This window comes from Passer domesticus, chromosome 9, assembly GCF_036417665.1.
Source record: "Passer domesticus isolate bPasDom1 chromosome 9, bPasDom1.hap1, whole genome shotgun sequence".
In the NCBI taxonomy this organism is placed as follows: domain Eukaryota; kingdom Metazoa; phylum Chordata; class Aves; order Passeriformes; family Passeridae; genus Passer; species Passer domesticus.
The window spans coordinates 46,268,408-46,293,072 of NC_087482.1; the positions used below are offsets into that span (position 1 = coordinate 46,268,408).

At 45.1% G+C, this 24,665-nt stretch overlaps 1 protein-coding gene across 9 annotated transcripts in view; it reads right to left on the reverse strand.

Moving 5' to 3' along the window:
* Positions 1–24,665, reverse strand: part of TMCC1 (transmembrane and coiled-coil domain family 1) — a 64,684-nt gene that overhangs the window by 19,224 nt on the left and 20,795 nt on the right. The window contains exon 1 of one of the 9 annotated variants that reach the window (XM_064433198.1): positions 17,499–17,552. The exons of 7 other annotated variants lie outside the window; for them this stretch is intronic. In XM_064433198.1, coding sequence (XP_064289268.1) covers positions 17,499–17,537 — 39 coding nt within the window. In that variant the 5' untranslated portion in view covers positions 17,538–17,552. Of the gene's footprint in view, positions 1–4,097; positions 4,212–17,498; positions 17,553–24,665 lie in introns of those variants that run through there. One more of the 9 variants, XM_064433196.1, reaches the window with a different exon arrangement.

A 24,665-nucleotide genomic window follows, 5' to 3' on the forward strand; every position in this document is an offset into this window, starting at 1 on the left:
TCAGACAACAGCTTGAGCAGGGACCCAACACTGTGACACCAAGAGGAAATGGCTTTACACCTGACTCACAGTAGCTAAACAGTCATGAGTGATGACTGCTGCAACAGGAATGTGCTAGTGGTGCATCTGCCAACACAGAACCCCACAAGCCTGCTCTGGAAAGAGGGGAGAGGGCAGGTCCTGCAGGACAGAAGGGCTGTGGGCAACCACAAAGGGGAAACATTTCACACATGCTGCATGCAACTGGGCATTCCCTTTCTTTAGGGGCGTCCAAGCCAAGCAGCTCCCTGCCTAACCCTGTACTGCCACAGCCTGTGGACAGACAGGAGAGCAGCTCCCTCTAGAGCCAAGCTGCGACTTCACTGGGAACCAAGTGATAAAGTGTTTGAGGATGTTCTCACTACTTTCCCAAATCTGGTTCACTATCACGTGGTTCACCATCAGGCCCAAGACAGCAGAAACACCACTGGAGGGAAAGGTGACTTGGGATTTCTTCACTTGGCACTGGTGCCAAGAGCAGCATCCCTCAAGCAATGGCCCGAGGCACACGAACAAATCCTCGGCTTGGGATTTGGTAAAGCCAGCTGCAGGGCAACTTGCCCATGGCCTTGTACCTAATTCAGTATGAAATGGAGATGTGACTTCATGTGTCACATCAAGTGCCAAAAATAGTTTAGCTGTAAAGCAGCCAGCTGTCTTTTCCTCAGAGCTGTCAGCAGCAGAAATTCTTCCCAAAGTAGACCGGTATTCAGCTGCAGCCCTCTCTGGTGTTGGGAGCAATGATGAAAGATGCTGCTGCCACACAGCATCATACTTCTGTACCAGAGGCAGCTTCTGTCACAACCAACACTACACATTCCACAGGGGAGCTCCAGCGAAGCGTCGTCTATGAAGGCAATTGCTGGTCACAGATGCTTCCCCCCCAGCACCTTGCTGACAGCGCAGGGGAGGTCAGCAGGCTCCACATGTTCCCCCTGCTTGTCTCCCCCACCTCTCAGGAAGCAAATGTTTCGCTTACTAACTGGTTAAGAGGTAGCTGAAGCTACAGAGCTGACCTTCACCTTTCCCAGCTGTGGTTCAGGCACTTGCATCCCTGACACCTATCAGCTCAGTGTGGTGGGCTGAGGCAAGGAATGCTGCACAAGCTGTTCTCTCAAGCAGGACTGGAACATGTGGGACCAGGCACCAGCTTGTCCTACAAGTACTTACTGACATCCCACAGACAGAAGGGATTGACACAATGCAGTGTAAAGTCTCCCTTAAGAGGTTGCCTACAGCCCCTTTAATTCCTTTTAAACAGCATTGCTGTCAAAAGACATCACCTTATTGACTTCAAATTTCTGAAATCTTGAGAAAAAGATATTTTTGAGCACAAAAAAGTAAGGCTTGATGGCGCAATTCAGTAATGGTTTCCTAAAGCTAGACTAGTCAAGCAGAAAATCATTGGTGTTGACTAAATAAACAAGGCAACATTGAGGGTGAGGGAAGTCCAAGGGAATGGATGCAACAATCTGGTCATAAAAATAGGAAAGAACTGAATTATACACAAGAACTTGTAGGAGGTGATAAGGGATGACACAGCAAAAGATACGGCCAAAATAACAACCATGGATGTTTACTTTAGCAGGTCCTGATTTCTAGTGGGGAGTGCCAATCAGGCTAGAAGTTACAAAAATAAGGATAGGAAATGAGGTAAAGCTGAGCAAAAGTTAAGAATAGGAACCAGCAGAAGAGGGTGGATTAAGAAACAAGTTTATACAAGCTTCTGTAAGAAAGTGACTATGTAAAATGATATGTGGTTTTTTCCTTTGGTTCTGATTTTTTTTTTCCTCATCCCATTTTCCCCAGTGTTTGAGTCACATCTCATTACCTGAGAGACAAAATTTTTGTTAATACTTCCCAGAGAGCAGAGCAGTTTTGGTTTTGGTTTTTTATGCTTCAAGCTGCTATCTGATGAACAGAGATTATTATTGCATGTTATATACTAATTTGTAAAGAACACAGTTTAATTTTATGGTTGCAAGTTAACTTTGACTTGCAAAGCATTGGAGCAAACTGGGTCTGAAGTCTGGAAGGACGTGATCCTTCTGCACACAACAGCCCTGTGCGAGAGCAAAGATTCTCCCTTTTTCAGGGGATGTGTCTCTGCTGAGGTTCAACATGCACATCCCCTCCAAGTGTTTAATCTGAAGGGCTCCAGTAACTAAAAATCAGGTACAACACATAGTGACCATAAGCAAAATTCCTCCCTGAAGTTTATCCAATCAACAGTTCATACAATATTAAGTAATTCAAAGCAATAAGATTCATGCTTCCTTTGAATATACTGTTTTGCCATTGCCATAGAGCATTTCTTGACATATTTCCTTATTTAAAGCCTTTGTAGTACAACATTCACAAACTACCAGATAAGATCACACTTGTCACAAATACAAGCAGCAGTACAGCTGCTTCAGACTCCTGCTTTGTTCAAAAGCAGCTTGTTTACTCCCAGTGCTGCAGGTGTTCCTGCATTAGCACCATACTAAATCTCTTAAGATCGCTCCAAGTGGCAAACACAGGTCATAAAGGACAAGACACTGTGAGCAAGGGCAGTTCCTTCAGCCCATGAACATGCCCTCCTCAGGGCGGCTGACACGTGGCATGGATGCCTTTGGAAACCTGGAAGAGAACAGCAAGCAATGAGACATCAGAGAGGAAGACACATTCAAGGGATGACAAGCACCTGTCAGGGTCAGGCAATAGGGCACTTGTCCAGAAATCCACAAGGAACACTGAATTAGGTAAATAGTGAAATCACTATTCTGCCTTCAGTATTCCTGCAAAAACTAAGAATCCTCATAGAGAACTCCATTTAGAGATAGCCCTCAGTGCAGCATCTCCTCCACACACGGTGGAAAGCTGTTCAGGCTACCCTGACCCGGCCTAGAGAGCAAAGAACAAGGTATCCTGTATTGACTATTACTCTCTTCAGCTCTCAAGAAGTGATGCAGTAGCCTGAAGTTAGGTGTGACAAGATGCAAAGCATGCAGATCTATCAACCTGGGAGGTGAAACATCTGTAACCCCCTGCTGCCCTGTACCTCTGCAACGCAGTAACAGGCATTTTTCTTGAGAGAAGACTGATGAATGCAGTAATACAAAGTACACATATAGAAGATATTATTTTCCTTTGGGAAAATCTGAGTTAATGAAATAAATGCATTAGACATATGTGTTTCAAACACAACAGGAATACTATTCGACCTTTCAGCCATGTCTTCTGCTGACTGTAACAGACCCCAGGTAAACCATCAGCTATGGCAAAAAACCGATTTGGATCCCAGATTTCTTTTTTTCCCAAACACTGGAACACAGAGCATGGGAGAGCTAACTGCAACAATTCAAAGAGAAATAGCTTCTATTTTGCGTTGCAGATCAGAGCATCAAAGACCTTACTGTCTCTCTTCGGTATTTAATAAATGGGGGAGGAGGGGAAGATACAGCTTACTGTTAACGCAGACTAAAAAAGGGCAATGCTGAGCTACACAGCTCAATGAAACAGAAGAAAAATACTTAATCATTTCTGAAGGTCACTGGGTCTATGGGAGGCAGCACACTTACTCTTTTTTTACCTCAAGAAGAATATGGTTCTGCAGTTTGTTTACTACTTCCTGAAAATACATTTTGTACAGCTTAAAACAGCAAAACAAGAAGTCACATTAAAAAAGCTACCAATGCAAATACTTCTCTCTGACACTGGGCTGCATCTGCTGCATCTGCATCTCCCATCTCTTTCATCACTCACTGTATCATAGAAACCAAATCCCAAAACAACAAAACCAACCATAGAATCCCAAAAAGCAGCACCACATTTGATCTTGTTTATGGATTCCAACACTCACTCAGACAGGAGCCTTTTCGCACTTCTCAGCTTCAAAAGCAAAGAAAAGCTATATTAAAAAAAAAAACAACAACCACTGAAATTCAACAGCAGTGCCCAGAGGAAAAATGGAGTGCTTCCAAGGCTGATGCACAAAATGAGGTCAAGTTCTACTGGAGACTTAACTAAAACAGCCAAACATGACAGCTACAACTGCTCCCCTGCAACCTCCTCACCTTGGTGGGCTCGCAGAAGTCCCTTTCACAGCACACGCAGGTACAGCAGCACCACATAAACATCACGGTGCAGCCATGGGCGGCCCCGGCGCCGGGCAGCGCCCACGCAGCGCCGCGGCCATCGGCCGCACCGAGCGCCGGCCGCGCCGGGCGAGCACGGCTGAGCGCCGGCCGAGCCCCGCTCCGCGCGCAGCACGACCGGGACGCGGGATTTAAAGCTACACGGCTTCCCAGGCACTGTGCAACGCCTGACACTATTTTTAAAACTATACTTTGAGCCAGAAGAATAGTTCAGGATAACAGACAACCAAATCAAGAGCAGATGAATAGAGTCTAAGTGACACAGTTGTTCCTCAGCAACACAATATAACAGACCTGGGAGCAAAGGCCAAGCAGAAGTGACAGTGGAGATTCAAAAATGCACGGATTTTCCACATAAATCCACCTATAAACTATAAGCTCTAACTATAACAGTGATGAAACGCTATTTAATATTCACTAAACAAAATTTTCCAAATATTAGCGTGATCTCCTGCAAGGCTGAAGCTCTAATTTTGTCATATAAGGACTCCAGCACACAGCACAGCACTGTTACCACAACTGACTCTGGGGCATGAAGAAACCTCAGCACCTCTTATCCCCTACCCTCAACTTCTTTGTCAAAGAAAATGTGTTTTACTATCGTATTTCAAAGAGGTAAAGCAAGGGCTCAACAGGCTATTCCACAGCTCTGACTCACAGCACCTCATGCCACCCAGCCCCACTCCTTCAGACACAAGTGTAAAAAGCCACCCTCACCCCCATGGCTACTTCTCCCCTTGCTCTTCTTTGTCTCAGTGATATTCTGTTTGTAGCAAATATTATCACTCACACAGGACAGAGACAAGATGATCCAAAGACAAGCCATACATAATCTAAGTTTAGGATCTTCAGAACCATTATATTTAGAGCATGCAAGGTGCTCTCAAGGCTGAAATACCAGGAACCACCCAACCTGACAGGAATGGCCTTTTAGGAATTCCCCACTGCATGAGTCCTGCAGCATGTCTGCCACCAGCATTAACACAAGCACTGAACCTTCCCATTTTAATTTATGTCCGTCACTTTGAGGCAATGACTCTTTGAGGCTCTGACAGACATCACAGTGCTAGGGTTTGGTGGATTTGTGGTTTTTTTCAAATCACTTTCTTCACCTGCAGTAATGCACAGGTAATGTGAAGAAATTCTGCACCAAAATGTTAATTCCTAAAATATAAATTTCAGGAATGTAACAGAAGAGAAACTCCTGACTGACTCAGATCACAGGTAATGTGGAAGAAAATATTTTTATGTGCAAAATTCAGTTTTCATTAGGAAAAAAGAGAAGAGGAATTAAAACCCAAAAATGTATTCTGTATGAACCAAAATTAGAGGAAGAATAGCTGAAAATGCATTGTCTCAAATTATATTGGTACGTCAGGTGGCATTTCTGAAAAAGCATTATGACAAAATGGCAAGGGCATTGTACAGGCCATTTAGAACACACAAGAACTGAGAATGAAAACACACCACAGGGCAGGAGAGGTAACATCTGATTCATGAAGGAGACAAGCCATGTTGGGGTGGAGATGTTCAATTACACAGCCCTAAAAGTATTTCTGTGGTCATTTCTGTGACATCAGAGAACAGGACATGAAGGGCAATGGATGATGAGGGAAAAGGCAAGAGGAAGGTGGATCTCAGAAGAGTCTGTGGTGCAACTCTGCAGCTGGGTCACCTGCAGTCCCCGTGCCCCACTGCTGACAGGTGCCTGGTGTACCTGGACCCTGCAGTGGGGAACTGCTGCCAGCACCGCCGCTCCCACCCTGCTCTGTCGTGCCAGCTGCCTCAGAGCTGCACCTGTCAGCGGCTCCGTGCCCTGGGAGGAGCCCAGGAAGCAGCACTGCAGTAACCAAGGCCAAGATGTGCAAAGAACGCAAATGAAAATGAAACTACTGCAACTGACCATAATATCAGGGATTGCAAGCTGCAACATACTGACACGAAAATGGCTGCAAACTCCAGAAAACTACAGGAAATCTAATTCAACTGACATTTGCATTACTATTTCTCTGTGGCTATTTTCAGGGTTAAATGGTAAAAGGATCTCTAAAAATTTAGCAACTTATGGGAGTATTAGATATTGATATTCTCTGACTATTGAGTGCACTAACAAACACATTCAAGCTGTAAAAAAAGGCTCTTAAACAGAAACATTGGTGTTAGTCACTGATCTGTACCAAACGAGGATCCCAGCCCACATCTGCCCCATCTCTGTGATCACCGACTTGTCCAGGGCATGCAGCAGGGTCTCATCACAAACACCCTGACCACACTGCACAACACTGTGGAGAGCGCCTGACTCCATCCACTGTGCCACAGAGCAACAGCGAGCAAGAACCAGGCTAAGAGGCATCCATTCTGTTGCAAGAGTTTAGTGAGAAATCTCTACTAAAAAGCCACTGTCCAGGCTAAATGCAGAAGTGGAATAATTTCTATTCTTGCACAAGTTCAGAGCACACCCTGGATTTGGAATCACAATCTAACACAACAGCAAGAAATTTAGAGAAAAAAGAAGAAAGTCTCTTTTTCAAGGAGCTGTTTCAAATTCATGCAGCAGATTTCCCTCTCAGAGAGCAGTATTTATACTGAGAAACCTCCAGGTGCCCAAGACATTTTTTCTGTTAACAGCAGATCTGACTTAATAGGGGTAAGGTGGAAGGACGGTGAAATTGCTTGTGCAGAAAGAATGCCATTAGACTTATTTAGGAAGCAGTTGATGCTGGGTACAACCCAGTCTGATTGATATTCACATAGATCATTTCACCACATAAAGCAATAAACACATCCATGAAAATATGCTAATTAGTCTACTTAATATAATCAGAGAGCCTTCAAAAGTTTTATTGCTACAGAGCAATAAAACCAAACCCAACCTACCAGGCTGAATTTCACCACCAATAAGAGGACTCTGTCTCAAGTCATCCAAAAGGAACATATGCTTTCCTCAGTGAGTTCATGTGGCAACAGAGCACTGGTGTCCCATGCTGTAAAAAGGAGACATCTATACCCACAAAGAAATAAAAACATGATCCAAAGAGCATCAACAGGTACTGTTCCACGCAAACAAAACTCAAACAGCTCTGGCATGTTGCAATCCTGCAGCAAGTCTGAGCAGGTCTCACTGCTGCAGGAACTCCTGCAGCACTGCCTCCCTCACCTCCCTTCTGCGACAGCCTGACACAGCAGGAGATAGTGGCCATTGCAGCTGGAGCCAGATGATGGCATCAAGCCTCAGCTACGTGGGGAAAGACAGACATTCCAGGTGCCTCAGCCAGGAACTAAGTCTCCTAACTTGAGCCACCACCGAGAAGGGCAGGGAAGGGATGGGGCACTAAGCACCTTTCCCTGCTGCAAGTGTTCTCAGTACAGGGATGCAGCCAGGAGCACCTTACATTCTAGAGTATTTATTTCCTCAAGTTACACAGTAAAACTGGAAAGACGACTAACTGTAGAGGTGGGAGCAAATGAGTTTTTATGGAGGTTAAAACTTTTGAAAATTAGATGCTCATATGACCCATGTAACAAGACGAGAACTCTTTGCAGGACCCCTTAAAACCAAAAGGTTTTGGAAAAAATACAGCAGGGGCTAAATCCATTTATAAGGGAAAATCTGAATGCTGCAAAATATTAAGTAATGCAAAACATCAAGTGAGAGAGTGAGAAACTAGCAGAAAATTCAAGTTTCAAGTTGCCTTTATTGACTAGAATGTTGTAGAGCCAGTGAAGACTTAATATCCCAAAGGCACTCCTGGATAAATAACCTCAGTGATATGAGGCCTCTTGCATAAGGCTTGCTGCTTAATTCTGTGGTGATTAGTAAGTTCCTGCACAGTTGCAAGACCACAGTCCCAGATCCCTGGTCTTGATCCATACTAATCCCCAAACTAAAGCCCACCAGACTGTTCCCATGCTTACTGCCCAGGACAGGGGCTGAAGCCACCTGAACATTCTGCTGGCATTTACAAATTATGAACCTGTGTGTGATTATAAATGCTGCAATAGCCTAATCGTATGAGGTACCATTTAGGCCAGAAGCACTTTAAGCTAATACATTATTTAACATTTATCTTCTAATTTAAGATCCTAGACTTCAAAGTCACTGCACAGAGCTGGAGTTCCCCTCCCCTGTACACACCCATTGGAATAAAGCCAGTTTTGACTATATTTGCCTTTTGCAGATTTCCTCAGAGGATGCTCTGCACACGACTTGCTTTCTTTTTACTAGTCACAGATTCTTGCCCCAGTTTTAATTGTTTTTTTTTCTTCTTTAATCGAAGAAAAATAGCCTTCCCTTTTTCCACACCTGTTTCCAGAATTACTCCAAATGTTTCCACTAGCATATGGGGGCTGGGGTGTGGGGAAATAAGAGAGAGAAAGGTTAATTCCTAAATCCCGCAATCCAACGACACTGATATGAAGTGCAGCCATACTGATGGGACTTTTCATAACCAGTTCAGCACAAAACCACCACCGTGAGTCTGAAGGAAAGACCATGGCAGGCTGAGACCATGCAGCTCAGGACTGGGGTACCAACAAGGGCAGCCCACAGCCAGAGTAGCTATCACTTGGCAGAAGTCCCCAGGGACCATGTTGGAGAGGGAACGGCTGCGTGGATGGGCAGGTCACCCTTCAGGAGGTATCAACACCAAGGACATTTTCCAAGGATGTTCTTGTGATCACTGCTGCATCAAGTTGACTCGCCCACAGTAATAAATGAAGGAAATCCAGCTGCTGCCTGCCAGATTGCTACTAGACCAGATCTGCATACATGGTTAAATGATGTCTAGTTAGAAATAGATTTATCAGTATTTACAACTTAGTCTCTCTCTAGGGGAGACTAAACAATTTGTCTATTCTGGCTACTTATGTGATGATCCAAAGCCTCACTTTAATCTGTTAGTACTGGTTAAGCTCTACTTTAAAACACAGAATGGAGCTTTAAAGAATTACATCCAAAGGACCTGCAAAACTTCATTAAATTCTAGTCCTGCCTTCTTTTCTTTCCATTTCTCCAGGTACAGGAAAAACTGACAAGTCCAAGATAATTGCATACACCTCAGTCTAGCACTAGCAGATTAGGGCTCACCAATGGCTGCTACTTCATGACCACTGGGATCTGCTTCCAGCCACAAGGGAAAGCAAGGGGCAAACAAAGTTAAACTTCAGCAGACCTGAGACCTGCAGCATGGGCTTTAAACCCATGTTTGTTTTGTCCATAAACCATAGTCTTGTTTTTTTAAAATAAGCAATGAATTGGTTAATCTGTTAGAAATCTGCATATAGAACATGATCTTCCTTCTTCATGATACATAAAATTAAAAATAAAGACACTTAGCACACTATCCAACATGGCTCCAGTTCAGTAGAAACCACAATCAGGGCAAAATGCCCAGTCTGCATAAAGGATTAAGTTTATCAATAAAGCAACCTAAAAACTGCAGAGTGATGAAATGGAACATTTCCAAGAAGACTTGGTTTGTCATTTCTCCATATTGCTGGCATGAACATCACCACAGTGTTTAATATCTAAGTCTAACTGATACAAAATACACACACTCCCCAAAAACACATTTCTTTTAGTCTTAAAGCTCTGTTTTCTCCAATGACAACTTGGGAAGGTACACAGCTGTGGTTGAAATTGCTTTAATTTTCTTCAAACAGAATTTAACTTGCCAGTTTTTAGTTTTGCTGCACATCTGTAAATCAAATTGATTACTTTCGGTTATCATGTAAAGCTTTTTGAGCTACCAAACTTCACCTTCTCACATTTTCCTTTTATTAAAGTATTAGGGAAAAAAACAAACAAACAAAAAAAAAAAACAAAAACCAGCCACAGTTCAAGCCCACTAAAAGCATTTTCTCACTTTTCAGCAACTATCTTGGCAGTTGGGTTTTGCCATTTAGTGACTGAACTTCATTAAAGTGTCAACACAAGCCCACACTGACACGCGGAGCGGGCTGTGTGTCAATCACCATACCTGCAAATGTGAGTCGTCCTGGTCACCACATGTGCAAGGCACAATTGAAGGTTTTGTTTCTACCTTGCAATAAGCCCAAAGTGTGCAGCAAGCACAGAATATGATGTGTTACTGCAGTTTAGCTGACACAGGCTTGTTTGTTAATTCAGTAATGTACCTGAGGCCTTACGCTCACTAAGATGGCTTGGAAACACTGAACAGCTCTCCTCTCAGCATAAAAGTGAAACCTTCTTCCCTTTAACTCATATTTCCTTCAACTGCTGGAATATGACAAGCAGAAAATCTGATCCTTCCTGGCTTTGTTGGAGAGGTATTGAAGTCCCAGATACTTGTAGCTATGATGACAACATAAGAAAGCTGAATTTTTAAAACCAAAGTATTAGTCATTGAAATAGAGTATATACCATAAACCACCTGAAACCAGATTGACTGAACATTTTTTTCCTTTTAAACAGATCAGCCAACACATATCCAGGCATCTTAGCCTGACACTGATAATGTCCCCTATAAAAATATAAGAACCCTTCCTTGAAAGCAGCAAAAAATCCAAAAAGCTTATAGTTTACCTTCTACTCCCAGCTCACCTTTGAATTCTGCCAGTGGCTCCACACACTGGGCTGGCTGCTTTGCAGAGCTCCACAAAAGGCTCCCAAATAAAAAGAAAATAGTTTGAATGCTTTTAGTATTTTCACATTTCATTGTCCCAACAATGCAGCTCTGTCCTCTGGGAAGGAGCGTGCTCAGGCTGAACACAGAGTGTTATTTTTACATCCCATCCCCACGGAGCAGCCCGGACGCATGGCAGTGCCCCGGCTCTGCAGGGACACCCGCAGCCCACCCCTGCTGCAGCCTGGGACAGGCCACCCCACCAGGGCCAGAGCCGCACGCAGCAGAGCCTGCACCCGGCAGAGCCAACGCACAGGCGACAGGAGGGGGAACCACGGAGCTCAAACCAGCGCTGATGACAGCAGCAATCCCAGCAGGGACTGGATTTCCTCTGCACCAAGGGGAGGGAGCTCCTGGGGGGTTCACCACTGTTTTCTTCATGAAACACCCGATTTTAGTTGACCAAAATATTTCCATTGAAATATGCAGGTAGACTTTCAAAGACCAGCACGTTTCTCTCCTGAAAAACAGAGTTTCCTAGAATTGTCTTACTGTCCTGATAAAATGCAGCCTCTATATGCTAGAGGTCTTAAACACTACTAAAACTTATCTCAGCCATGCTTTTTCTGCTGTTCATATTCCCTGTTGCTCACTGAATCTGTACATGGCACTTTCTGACAAATTCCCCACATTCTGTGCTGTTTGGGACAAATTCCAGAAGACTTTGCAGAGGATTCCCATGAGGAAGCCAGACCTCAAAGCTCTCTGGAAGAAATCACCATAACTGGAGAAGCATTAACCATACTCCTGAAATGGAACTTCTAGTATTACAAACCTTTCTAATCACTAAACCGTTCAAACCACAGATTATTTGCATTTATGGGGAGTCTCCCGATGAGCAATTTCTACTGCCACATCCAGAACAGATCAAGCATTTAAAACAAAACCAACACCTCAGCAGCGCAAGTAGGTTTCCTTATTTTAATGTTGAGCACAAGCTGGGCCACAAACATTGCTTGCTGTGGAGCAGAAAAACAGTAGCAGAAAAAACCTAAATCATTGAGATGAGAAGATGGACAGGATTTCGATTTCATTCCCTCAGTGTTCCAACACACAGCACCTTGCTGACCAATTTTTTTAATACGCAAACTCCAGCAGCATCAGCAAACAGACATGCAGAGCCTGGATGTTCAGAGGTGACTCAGGGCTCTGCCCAGCAAACCAGCCACATTCACAACCCCAGTACAGCTGACACCCAAGAAAGGAGAAAGCCCCAGGACATACGGTTCCAGAGGCAGGCAGCGAGTTCTCCATGCTGAGTGTGCGGTGAGAGCAGCACGCAGTGCGAACCCCAGCACCCCTCCACTGGCCAAACACACTGTACCACAGCCCTGTGCTGGCAGAGCCCAGACTTAGCCCTGCCAGGCCAAGCTCTGCCTGCACAAAGCAGGACCTTGTAACATGACGCTGTAGTGCCCTGGGTGTCTTGGCAGGAGCCCCAAACACGTGTTTGAAAAAGCAACTGCAACCCTGAACAAGCGAGGCATGAACGCGCTGCAAGCAGAGCCACCGAGGCTGCTAAAAATATTTTATCCCTGTCCCTGTCAGGAACACATCTCAAGTGAGAGTCTAGTTTTCTGAACAATAATCAAACCAGCCTCACCAGCAGGAGAGGCACATCACCTTCCCAGATCCAAGCAGCCAGGGCCCACGGGAATGAGCCTGGTAGCAGCAGGGAAAGCCAAGCTCCTGGGCCTCTGCTGGAGCATGCAGTCCCAGGTAATGCAGCCCCATCCAGCTGTCAGCATGAACCTGACCATGGCCCCATGAGCACTTCTGCAGCATGGGCAGGTAATGGGCACCCCAAAAACCCACACAGACATAGGGCAACAGCAGCAAAGCACCACACAGAGATTGTACAGTACCTAGTGCAGGCACTTCCTTAGTTAAAAGCAAAACAGCATTAAAGCTTATCCCTTCTATTACCCTGTTTCCACCAATATATACATTTAACCTGGATTCTGAAAGCATACAATTTCAATATTTATCGGTTAAACAATAAACATTTGTCTGACTAAATTCCAGCAGCTCTCCAGCGACACCTGCAGCAAGGTCCACTCTCTGCATTTCCGAGCCGTAGCAGCAAGTCCCGTACTTCCCAAATTTTATCAATATTAGGATAACATGAAACCTAGCACTGTCCTGACTTCCAAATATCTAACAAAACAATTAAGTCGAAGCTCATGTAAAAGGATCCTCTTTGAATCTTCACAGTTCTCCTGCCTACATCAATACAGAAGGATGATAAACCCCTGGCACAGGCTGTCAGTGAACTGCTAAAGTTGACCTACTGTCCCTCCCAGTTATCCACAGTTCTTCCCACACAATGAATGAAGGCATTCTCATGGTATTTTACATAAGAAAACTCTCGAAGACTATGTAGAAATTAAGTAGTTAGTGAAGAACAAGAAATGATCAACATATCTCAATCGTTTTGAGAACATATGTAACAGAAAAACAAGGGCCCCTCCAAACCAGACTCTACATGGGAAGGATTTCCCTTTAATGCAGATGTTTATAATTTGTTCAGTGTGAAAAACAGCTGAACAATAGCTGATGAGCTCTGAAACCAAAAAACCTGTAGCAACCAGCTTTCTGGTTTCGACAGCCAGCCACACCACAGGAATTTGCTAGGAGAAACCTGTAGCACTGAGGCCACAGAGCTCTGTGGTGCCCAAGTCCTGCCAGTACTCCACGTGGGGCTGTAGGGGAACACCTATCCAAGGATTCCTCATCTGGGTCTGGAAAAACAGGAGATTCAGCCACACTACGTGCACTGTGACTGAACTTCAGTGGCCAAGGAAAACTCCTTGCACAGCAGTTTGTGACCCAATTATTTAAATCTATAACAATCTATAACCTTTGCAGAGTCTTCAGCTTTTTTGCTCTCTTCTGACATGAAAAGCAGTATTTTCTTCTTCCTCTACTTTTCACACAAGCTATTAAAATCCTATATTCTTTCTGGTGGGCAGAAAAGAAACTTTAGTCCCACTCCATCAGTTCCAGACACTGATGACCTTTGGGCAGCAGTTCTGCACCAGTATTTGCAGTTCAGGCTCCAGTGAAACACCACCTCCCCATCAACTTGGAGCTCTTCATTTCCTCTCCTCCTGTTGCCAATGCCAGCAGGCTGAAATTATTTCTTTCCGATGATAGAAATATTTCTTTCCCCTGTAAGCTTTTGTCAACTATCGACAGGATCCTGGGACCTCTCACACCACAGTGTAGGCAGTGGGTCTCAGTGCACTTCCGAGGCAGACATGCCTGAACAAGCACAAACTGTGCCTGCACAAAGACCATCCTGTGCCATCTGAAGCACTCCAACATTTCTTTTTCTTTGGAAGAAGTTAGTGATTCTAAGAATGGAGACTTTTACAAGTTACAGATTTTCCGGACATGACTTCAGTGTTCACAGGCTTCCAAGAGTTAAGTAAAACCACAAAATGTGAAGATAACACAGAGAAAATATTTTTCTGCAGTTGAACATTTACCAAGGGCACTCCAGGAAAAAAACTGAACAAAAACCTTCTTGTAGCAAAATTTCAGTTTGCATTCTGGCAATCTTGGATTCCGTTCTTGCTAAGTGTGTGCTCTTTGAATGCCCTATCACAAAGCTCAAACAACAGCAATTATAATATGCTGCTGAAATATTTTATTACTTATATTTCAAATCCAAATACAGTTTTCTATTTCATGCATACCAAAACTTTCACAGCAAATCTTTGAAGGACATGAACCTTGTTTCCTTAGCAATTCTTCCTGTCTATTTTAAATTGTATCAAAGCTGAGAACTCAAGAAAGGAATGTTTTCTATGCTGAACTCCCTATTCAAATACCAGTTGATCTCAGGGAGATCCAAACCATATCTCAAGTTAGGAAAAAGCCAAAACAAACAAACAAAACCAACAACAAAACCAACCAACCAAACACCCAAAACCAAAAAGCCATCTTGCTCCTTTACTTTTCCTGTCCATATGAATAGGTTGCTGTATGGTGAGCAAGTCAGCTCCCTCCATTTTGGGAACACTGAGCAAATATTACTGAAAGAATAGGCAAATCCCAACTTTTGAAAAAGGGGATGCATGATAACTTAGGAAAACATCCTCAAATACAGTTCAATTTGTCTCCATTATTCTCCTTCCATAAACCCAGCTAAAACATCTGAACAAATTCAAGTTGTGTAACAGCTGGATACACTTCTGTACTATCACCCCAACAGTGAAGGATTTCTCCAAATGCACCAGCAACTGCACTTCTTGAGATCTTAGGTGACTAACTGCAGGGTCTCCAAGAACTTCCAAACAGTACAAGATAGAGAGCAGTTTGAACCAATATACTCTGAAAACACCTTGGATACTTAAAAGAGGAAGGGAAAACATGAAAAAAGAAAAAAAAAAAGGCATGGAGACCTCCTACAAAACCCGAGGATGACAAAGTGAACAAACCAAATTTGGCCAGGGGAAACTGGTTATCAAATGCAAACATTTCATAAATTAAGATACAGTTAAATGCTTACACAGCCCTCTTCAGAATAGTATTTTAAAACTGGATAGCCATTATGTAAATAAGAGAAAGGCATTAACCTCATTCATAGGAGGAAGATGGAGAGTGGGAAAACTGAAATGATTTGATGGAAGCCATGCAGTGCAAATAGCCCCATGGAAAAGCAGATCTTGGAGATTAAAGCCTGGATCATGAGGCCATATTTCTCCTTCCTGCATGAAGTCCTACTTTTTCTTTGCTCAAGTTTTATAAGCACTGGTGGCAGCATTTTTCAGTTTGCAGCTCTCAAATCTGCACAGCCCCATTCTATTTGAAACCTCCACCATTAAATGTGGTTAGAAATTGCAATTTTGACCTTGCAGCTGCATAACACAGGCATGCCACATAATAATGTCCAATTTCACACAGGAAGTGGACACACCCTGGGAGCAGGTGCTCCAGTCCTACAAAAGGATTTGCCAACTCTGAAGTGTAAGTTATCATCTATAACAGAACCAAGGTTTTCACACAAGAAATACTAATAAAGTTCTGGTTCATTTTTACACAGTCTGGCAGTCATTGCACTTCAGCTGATAAAGGTATCAGCAAAATCATACATATTTTCTATGCTTTCCTTCTAGCAGACAAAAGGTGGTTTTTAGCACCATTTGCCTCTCTTCCACCAAGGACTCCAACACACAGGGACTTCCCAGTCCTATCTAAAGCACGGTGAGCAGACAGGGTTCTCATCCTATATCCAAACTGAGATAAACATAATCCCTTCCAATTGTTCACACAACTATGCTTTTTGTTTTGGTAAACACAAACCAAGCTCCTTCAGTTCACCATGCTATAAGAGATGTGCAACTTTTACAATTAAAACAGAGAAGTCAAGAATATGTCAGGGCTAGACAACTGTATAAAGTAGGTTTGACATAATCAGAGCTAATGCAGTGCAAGACACAATTGTGTCAGACAACACAAAAATGGACAGAGCCAGAAAAACAAATTGAAAATAGTTCTCCTAGAGTAAAAAAATCAGTGAAAACATTTTTCCAAATCACCCTGCCCACCTAGAAAGACAAGGATTAAAATGGAGTTATCCAAATGGGTTCATTTAAAACTATTTTTGCTGCCCTACATAAATAAAGCTTAGATACAAAGTTCATTACTAACTAGATCAAGTCTCTTTTGAGGGGAAGAATAAACTCCAGAGTGTCTGTGGAGACTTCTGCTTGCAGACACAGCCTGACACGTAAAAAGGCAAACCTTTAAAAGATGCAAGTTTCACTTTTCCCTGAAATGGCCACATCAGTTTCTTTAAGATGAGAAGGTAGTAAAAAAATTTACAAATTAATTAGAAAGATACCACATTATTGCAAAGCTGTGGCTTTTCCCAAGACAGTTTGCAGGATATGAATTCTGACCCATTTTAAATGCTGACGACAGCATTATAGAATTCTGATGACTGTGTTTTAAAACCTTTACAAAGACACACAAGGGGGTGGGAGGGACAGAGAAGGACAGCTTAAATGTAATGTGAAAGTTCAGCTTGCCTTCTAAGAGTCCAATACTGTAACTCCTACATCCATAGTCAAGTCTGCTCACTGGGAATGGTGTACAAATGGTGTACAAACAGGGCTGTGCTGGCAGCTCTAGAACAGTTTGTACCTGCAGTGTCCTACACAGACTCACTTTTATTCATGGATGGGTTTTTTCCAACTACATGCACTGAATTCAGTGACAATCTACAACCTACTTGGATTAACTATTCTCACTCTTAAAGCAGCTTCTTAAAACAAAGTCGAACACTTTCAATTAATGAACAGCAAAACCTGTGCACGGCAGCTCCTTTGTTCTGAAGCTCCGTGCTGCCAGTGCGGGCTATTGAGCCTGCACAGGGCAGGGCATGCTCCCCCGTCCCCGCAGGTATGTCACTGGCACGGCTCACACCGCTAAGGACCTTCTGCCCAGGACAAAGCACACGCGTGAGCGCTCTCACAGGCACCTCCCGGGCACACCCGCTAGTTCCGCTGTCCCCTCCCGCGCGGAGCCTGCGCTGACTCCCAGACCGGCACCGCTGCGGTATCGGCGGACCCCCGCCCGCCGAGCCTTTGTGTCCGTGCCGGCGCGAACAAAGGCGGAGGGGCTCCTGCACGGGCGCGGCTCTGCGGGACCCGCGGCTCGCACCCACCTTCGAGAGCTGCCTGCGCAGGCTGAAGCGCTGCACCATGGTCCGCCGCGGGCCCGGGCAGCGCGGGGCGCGGCGGGCGAGGGGCGGCAGCCGGCGGCGCTCAGCGCATCCTCGGGCGCCGGGCCGTGTCCTGGCCCAGCGCTGCCCCGAGGAGCCCGGCGCTGGGCCGGGCCGGGCCGTACAGGACAGGGCAGGGCAGTGCGGGGCGCGGCGCTCCCGCCTGACGCTGCGAGGGGCGGCTACGGACACACCCGGCACCGCCCCGGCGCCGCCCGCCGCCGGCAAGGCCCGGCCCTGCGGGGCTCCGGCGAGCGCTGCGCCCGCCCCGCGGCCCCCTGAAGGGCGAGCCCGACCCAGCGCTCCGGCCGAGCCACACCGGACGCGGGCCCCGCGCAGCTCCCGCTGCCTTGGCACATTGTGGCACGGGAGTGTCAACTCTGCCCCCGGAATCAGCACAGAAGACCCCGCTGCAATCACTAGGAAATAATTCAAGAAAGTAGTTCTCCCTGCCCGCCATAAATATGCAATACAGATGTGTGATAAAGCAGGTACACTTGCAGTTCTTCAAACGCCGTGGCAAGAGTGGCTTTCGGATCCTGAAAGCCTTCCAGGATTCCTCTGCTCACAGCTCTGGTGAGCGAGGGACACAGTACAATCTTGCAGAACAGGGATTGCAGGGCTCCAGCCTGGCTTGGCAGCAATGATCCGAGGGGCTGCAGGAGTCCAGCAGCCAGGACACACACAGTGCCAGCCTGGGCTGTGCAGAGGGAGCCGGCTCTCAATGCCTGGGCTCGGGCAGCTGCCAGGATGGTCATACATGAAGGAGGAAAACCCCAAACACAATGAGGAGCTAAAAATCTCTGGAAACCAGTCTATTTCTGAAATAGTCCTGTCTCACCATTTTAGTTTTGGACTTCTTAGGATTTTATTTCCAACTCATTTTGTAATGGCCTCCTGCATGCAATAGGAAAGGCTTCCTTTTTGCACCACACTGAAATGGCCGTGGCTTGATCACTCCAGTACATGGCCTTATCTACAGAGAAATATAGTTTCTCAGTAAATATCAGCAAATCTACTGGATAAGGAACAGCTCCCATACCAGAGCATGTCCCTGATGAGCCTTGACTCTGTATCAGCACTGGATTACCCAGGAGAGTGCTCACTAGCACTCTCCTCAGACCTCAGCTTCACTGGTACCAAGTGGCTTCACCGGGTACCAAGTACCTTTACCCAGTGGCTAAAGGGACCGTTGTAGCTTCAGCTAGGACAAATCTGGGGCTCCAGACAGCACCGTATGCATGACCCGGCTGTTAGGAGTCAGCTGTGCATTAACTCCATACAAAATCCTTCCCAATGGCAGGTAATAGGTAAGTACAGATTCCTGCCATGCATGATTGCAGAGTCTTGTAGAAAAAGGAAGGGGTCTTAGGCCAGAATCTTTGCCTTGTTAAGGCAAATGTTTCTAGCCTATTTTAAGGTCATCAGGTGATCTAGACACTAGAGATAGAAGAGACATTTGCAGTTGGGCCATGGAAGGTTATGAGAACAGTCAGTGTGGTTCTTTAGATGTTGAAGGGAAAGTTACATGAAGATTAAACAGAGGTGTTTATTCTATAACTGTCATCCAAAAGTAACATCAATAGATGCATTCTTCAGTACTGAAATCCCAACTGTAAAATGAGAGCAGGATTCAGCAGCATTCTTCCCAGCCAGGGGTACCTCGGGGATATTGAATGCAGACACGTTCTGGACAGCAAAAGTATTCCCTGACAGAACTTGGGCTCCTTTTCAAAATGCTCTCCTTTTTTTGTAATATACAGAAAGTACATTACCCAGTTACTAGGCCTCAGTTTTGTGATGACCATGGAGAGCTGACTGCACAGAAAACTAAAAGGACTGGGACACTAGAAGCACCTCCTTGTACTGGCAGAGGAGACACCAGATGCTATGGGGATTTTGCGTCTAGCAGCTGCATCCTCCTCCTCCCTGAACTGGGTCAGTACTTCTTGTTCTGCAGTTTGGCTATATTCAGAAGCCTCATGCACACCGTTCAATTCCTACTGCAGAAAATCCATACCACCACCTTGAACAGCTGTGCGCCCGGGAAAGCTCACGTGCCCATTCTGCAGAGACCAACAGGGCAAGTGTGTGTGAGATGAGAGAGTGTAAGAGTGAGTGAATAGCATGGGAGTGCAAGAGAGTGTGAGAGCGTGCACTTATGCAGTCAGTCAGTGATGCAGTGTGGCAGCCACCACAGCACTGGAGTAAAGCGCTGGAGCCTGGACAGCCAGCTGCTCACCTTATCTGCTGCACCCAAACCTCCCTGCTTCCATGCTGCCTGACAGAAGATACCAATGGCTCTGGGTAATCAGCCTCTCACCCGCTGGGCTCGGTGCCCAAGGTCCTGAGGACTACCCACTGTCCTGCACCTCGGACTCAGGGTGCCTCATTTCCTCCACAGACACTCAGCTCTCCCTTTCCCCAACAGGCTCCTGTGGCTCAGAGTCTGGGTCACAGAGATACAGATAAGGACTGGAGCCAGCTTGGCTGGGATATAATCCACATCAGACCGAGATGGGACGGCCAGATTAGCAAAATCGATGGTAGCAAAATTCTCCTTTGTCTCTGGAGCCAAGGCCTCACATTCAGCATTTCCAAACTGATGCTTATGATCTTCAGTTAATTAATGGCTCCTGTTCTGAACACATGCCTTAGTCCCCTGTTGCTGGGCTATTGCCACTTTTTTCCCTAATATTACCTTCCTACAGCAGTTAATTCCTGTGCAATAGCTTAATTGGTGAATTGTTCTGTTTTTATTCAGGAACATGATGAAAAAGCAGGGAGAAAAAGCAAGATTTCAGTAAAAGGCACTACATTTTATTTTCAAATTTAAAATGAAATTGACATAATGAACTAGTGCCTCTGCCTGATAGCCTTTCATGAGAACACAAAACACAATTAGAATTAATCTTTGGTACAAAATATCTTGTAAATTAATTTATTTTCAAAAATGCTCAGTAAAGAAGAGAATTATTTATTTTAATATCCCTCTCACAGAGATCTTCTACAGCTTTTTACTTGTATATCAAATACACAGTATTTAGCGGTTTTTAAAAATTATCTTTTAGAACCATATAAAGCTAGGAGAAATACGTATGTATGAATGTTACATCAATGCTTGACATATGTAAATGAACAGGAAGGCATCTTCCTGATAACTCTTACAGAGGGACCTTTTGAGATCACCAACAGGAGAGACATTTTCTTATTGCAGAAGGTTTGGAAGATTAAAATTTCATGTTTTGAAACCTACACGTTCTCAGGATCAACCCTTTCAACTTCTTTTATATGTATTTTGAAATAAAACACTTAAAGACACCTCAGTGCTCTGGATTCATGACAGCGAGCCCCAGGTCTCCGCACGCAGCAGGTATGGGCTGCTGTAGGAGGCAGCGCTGGAGCTCTCTCCGAGTTCCCTGCCCCGCGTTATCAGACACCCCGCTCCCGGAGCGGGCTCCCCGCTCCCGCGGCGCCCTCTGCGGGCCGGAGCGCCGCTGTGCGCTGAGCGGGCAGGACCCGCCGCACCTGCGGGAGAGCGCCGCACTGCCGGGAGAACACCTGCGGGAGAGCGCCGCACCTGCCGGGAGAGCGCCGCACCTGCCGGGAGAGCACCTGCGGGAGAGCGCCGCACCTGCCGGGAGAACACCGCACCTGCCGGGAGAACACCTGCGGGAGAGCGCCGCACCTGCCGGGAGAGCACCTGCACCTCCGCCAGAACAGCCCAGCACCTCTTCCCGTCACTGACTGGGGTAGCATTTCAGAAACCATCTCATTCCACCCCACTGCTGCTGGCAGGGATGCCTTCCACTAGACCAGATTGCTCCAAGCCTCCCACCTTACCATGAGCACTTCCAGATTTGGGGTATATCAAAGCCCTTCACATTTAAGGATCACCAGAAACTCACGTATTTAAAAGATGCCATGTCCTCCTAAGAAAATTCTCAACAAGTTCACAAATGAAGTTGACTGAGAGGAAAAAGAAGCCCACGTCCCCCACTGCAGCAGCTTGGCTGCTGACAGGATGCAGCCACCATCAGCACACCTTCGCCTCTCTCAGTCCCGAACACAGCTAACCCAGGCCTCCATGTCTACTTTTGTTTAGGCAGTCTTACTTTGGATAAGACTCACCTGTCCTGCCCATATTCAGTACTCGCAGAAAGTGGGACACAGGCAGCATTGCACTGCTTAGAGTAAAAATTACTTCATTTTTTTCAGGGACCATATTTCTGTTCCTGGCCAGCACAAGTTTGCTGCTCGAGTACAACAGATTTCCACTTCTCATCAGGAAAGTTACAGCATTCCCATAGTTGTAAAATATTTGAACATGCCTCAGTAAAATATGCTTCCTTCCTGCACACCATTTGGAACCAGGAGATTAGATTAGCTCTTTTATTCAGGACTTCCACCTGCAACTGCACAAGGCAGATAAACACACCCAGTGGTGCCACAACCCTGCCTGATCCTAGCACCCTGGCAGAGTGTCATGGTACCACTCAACATCTCTCCTCTCTGCTGCCCACTTCCTGTATGGGCCACTGCAAAGCAAAAGCCTGGGTTTTATTACTTTATCATTAATTTCCAACTAAATTACACTTAGAATTTCTACATAACTGTTTCAGAAAGCACTCATGACAACTTTTGCAAAGGATGACAACTTGACAACTAAGGTATATATCACAGTCAAATCTACAATTAGAAATTACTTAAAATGTTTTTGAGTTGCCATGAAATTTGATACTAGCACTGTAACTATCATAGACAGTGTTGGTACAGTAAATAACAGGCAAACAAAGCATTTGTCACTTTGGTGACATCCCCGCAGTTAATGAGGATAAAGATGGTGCAGCCCCTTTTCCAATGGCTAAAAATCATGATTTTATTGAAATTGACCCCAGTCCTAAGAGAAATTTGGGGATAATCTTGGATGGTATTCTACTGTGAAAGATCAGTCAAAACATCAATGACACATCTGCAGTGGCTCTGCTACCTGCTGCAGCACACACCTTGCTCTATCATGGCTGAACCACCTCAGCAAAAGATGTAGCACTGAGTTTTAACAGCACTGCCTAGAGAAGGTTACATTTTTAGCCTTGTAATTGAGCAACCATGTAACCTCCCAGTGAAGGCACTAGCTGCAGACAACTTGAGATGATAACACCTGTCCAGAACAACATCATCAACCGTAGGACCTGAGGAACACTGGAAGGGTGAGTGTAAATGGAGGGAAGGGATTATAAAATAAGAAGTGTGTATATAACATTTGAACACCAATAATACTTTTCCTTCTGTAAAAAAATAGATCTAGACTAATAAGGATGGGACCCTTGGCTCTTCCCATATAGAGTGTGTGTATTTGTATTCTTTACCCACAAGACTGAGCCTAATGCCCCTCTCTGCTGCACAAAGGTCACTGCTCCCAGAGAGGGAAAAGAGTGCCCGCTACAGAATGGGCTTCTGGGGCAATTAAGCAACTGAAGACTAATTTCTGAGCTTGTGCAATAACCCTCAGCCTACTCCTGACCTGTCTCAACTTGCAATTAAGCCACCCCAGTGATCTGCCAGTATCTTATCTTGCAGCAAGACACAAACAGTGCAACCCTATCACCCTGCACTGCACAAATGCTGGGCTGACTTTTCCCCTGAGAGTAGAGTGGCACGGGCACACAGGAGCCAGAGCTGCCCTGGACACAGAGACACAACCCTGTTCGGATATGCTGGGAGCCTGGAGCTGCAGCTCCAGGGGTGTATAGGGCCACTTTTAAGAAAGAGATAAATTCCTGCTGTCCTGAAATGCTCTTTGTGCACTGTCTATCGAGGTTCTTGTACACCTGGCTGTCAGGGTAGCTCCTGCTTCACCCTCCCAAAAGAGAACAAGTTCTCCCTTCACAGGAACTGGGCACGTTGGTGCTGGCTGAACATTACTCAGATGCCGATGCTGAAAGTGAAATAATTTTTAGCATTTCCAGTCCCTTACAGCCAAAACTACAAAATGTTTTACTTCAATCAGTTACAAAAAAAAAAAAAATTACCAAACGCTCACCACAAATGCAAGCTGAAGAGGAGAGGCAACACTAGAAGATGGTGTAAAGATTGCTTGTTCTTTGGGGAAATGGGTTAAAGCCAAAGTAATCTTTTAGAGATCCAGGACACACTCTTCACAGCCACAGTAGACTTTCCGCATGGTTTTAATGTTATAAAAAACTCTTATCTTTTGCCTTTTCACAGGTGGTTCTCCCAGGTGTATTTGCATGGTGTTTAAGACAGAAGAATTTGCAAAAAAATTCTGGCAAATAAGTTACCACTAAGACTATTTACAGCTGGAGAGAAACTGTTCATTTTTTCACAACTGTGCTACATATACTGAAAGAATGTCACCTTGCTGTCTTGTTTATGTTATGCAGTGTGCAAACCAGTGTGAACAGTTGGAAGGAGTCACTGTAAGTAATTAAGAAAAGCAAGCTTATTGCTGGTAGGTTTGTGATACCCATGGGATTAACATCATCTGGAAAATATTGATGCAGCTGCAAACTGGATTGTAAACTTATGCCAAAAGTATATGTAGTAATTTTCTAAAATGTGGACATTAACAGAATATAGATTTAAGTTGATAACCAAAACCCAAAGATATTTGAAATATTTATGAAAACTTATTGTCAAAACTAACAAGTGGATGAGGACATGTGAAGTTGTGTCAGGATACAGTAGGACTGAAGTGAGTGAAGCCTTGAAAAGCTGCTCTGTGAGAATCCCACTGCAGGACAGTTAAATCCGTTCTCTCATCCCTGCAGCCCTAAGACAAGCAAACAGCAACCTGACAATGTCTGGGCCTATGGAGGCAAAAAGCAAAAAATCCACCAAACGGCTTCATACTAAATTAATCCAAGTTGGTCTGTCTTCTCAGTGATGCCAGAAGGTGTCAGCCAAGGGCTTCCACCAAACATTCCAAACCAATTCCCTGTCCAGAACCCAAGCTGAATAACCTGACCTCACTACAGCCATGCTCCAGCACCAACACTGGTGTCATGCCCAGGTGACAGCAAACCATACAGGGACCTCAATGGTAAAAATCACAGTGAGGTTTCACAAGGCCAGGTACTGGGCCCTGCA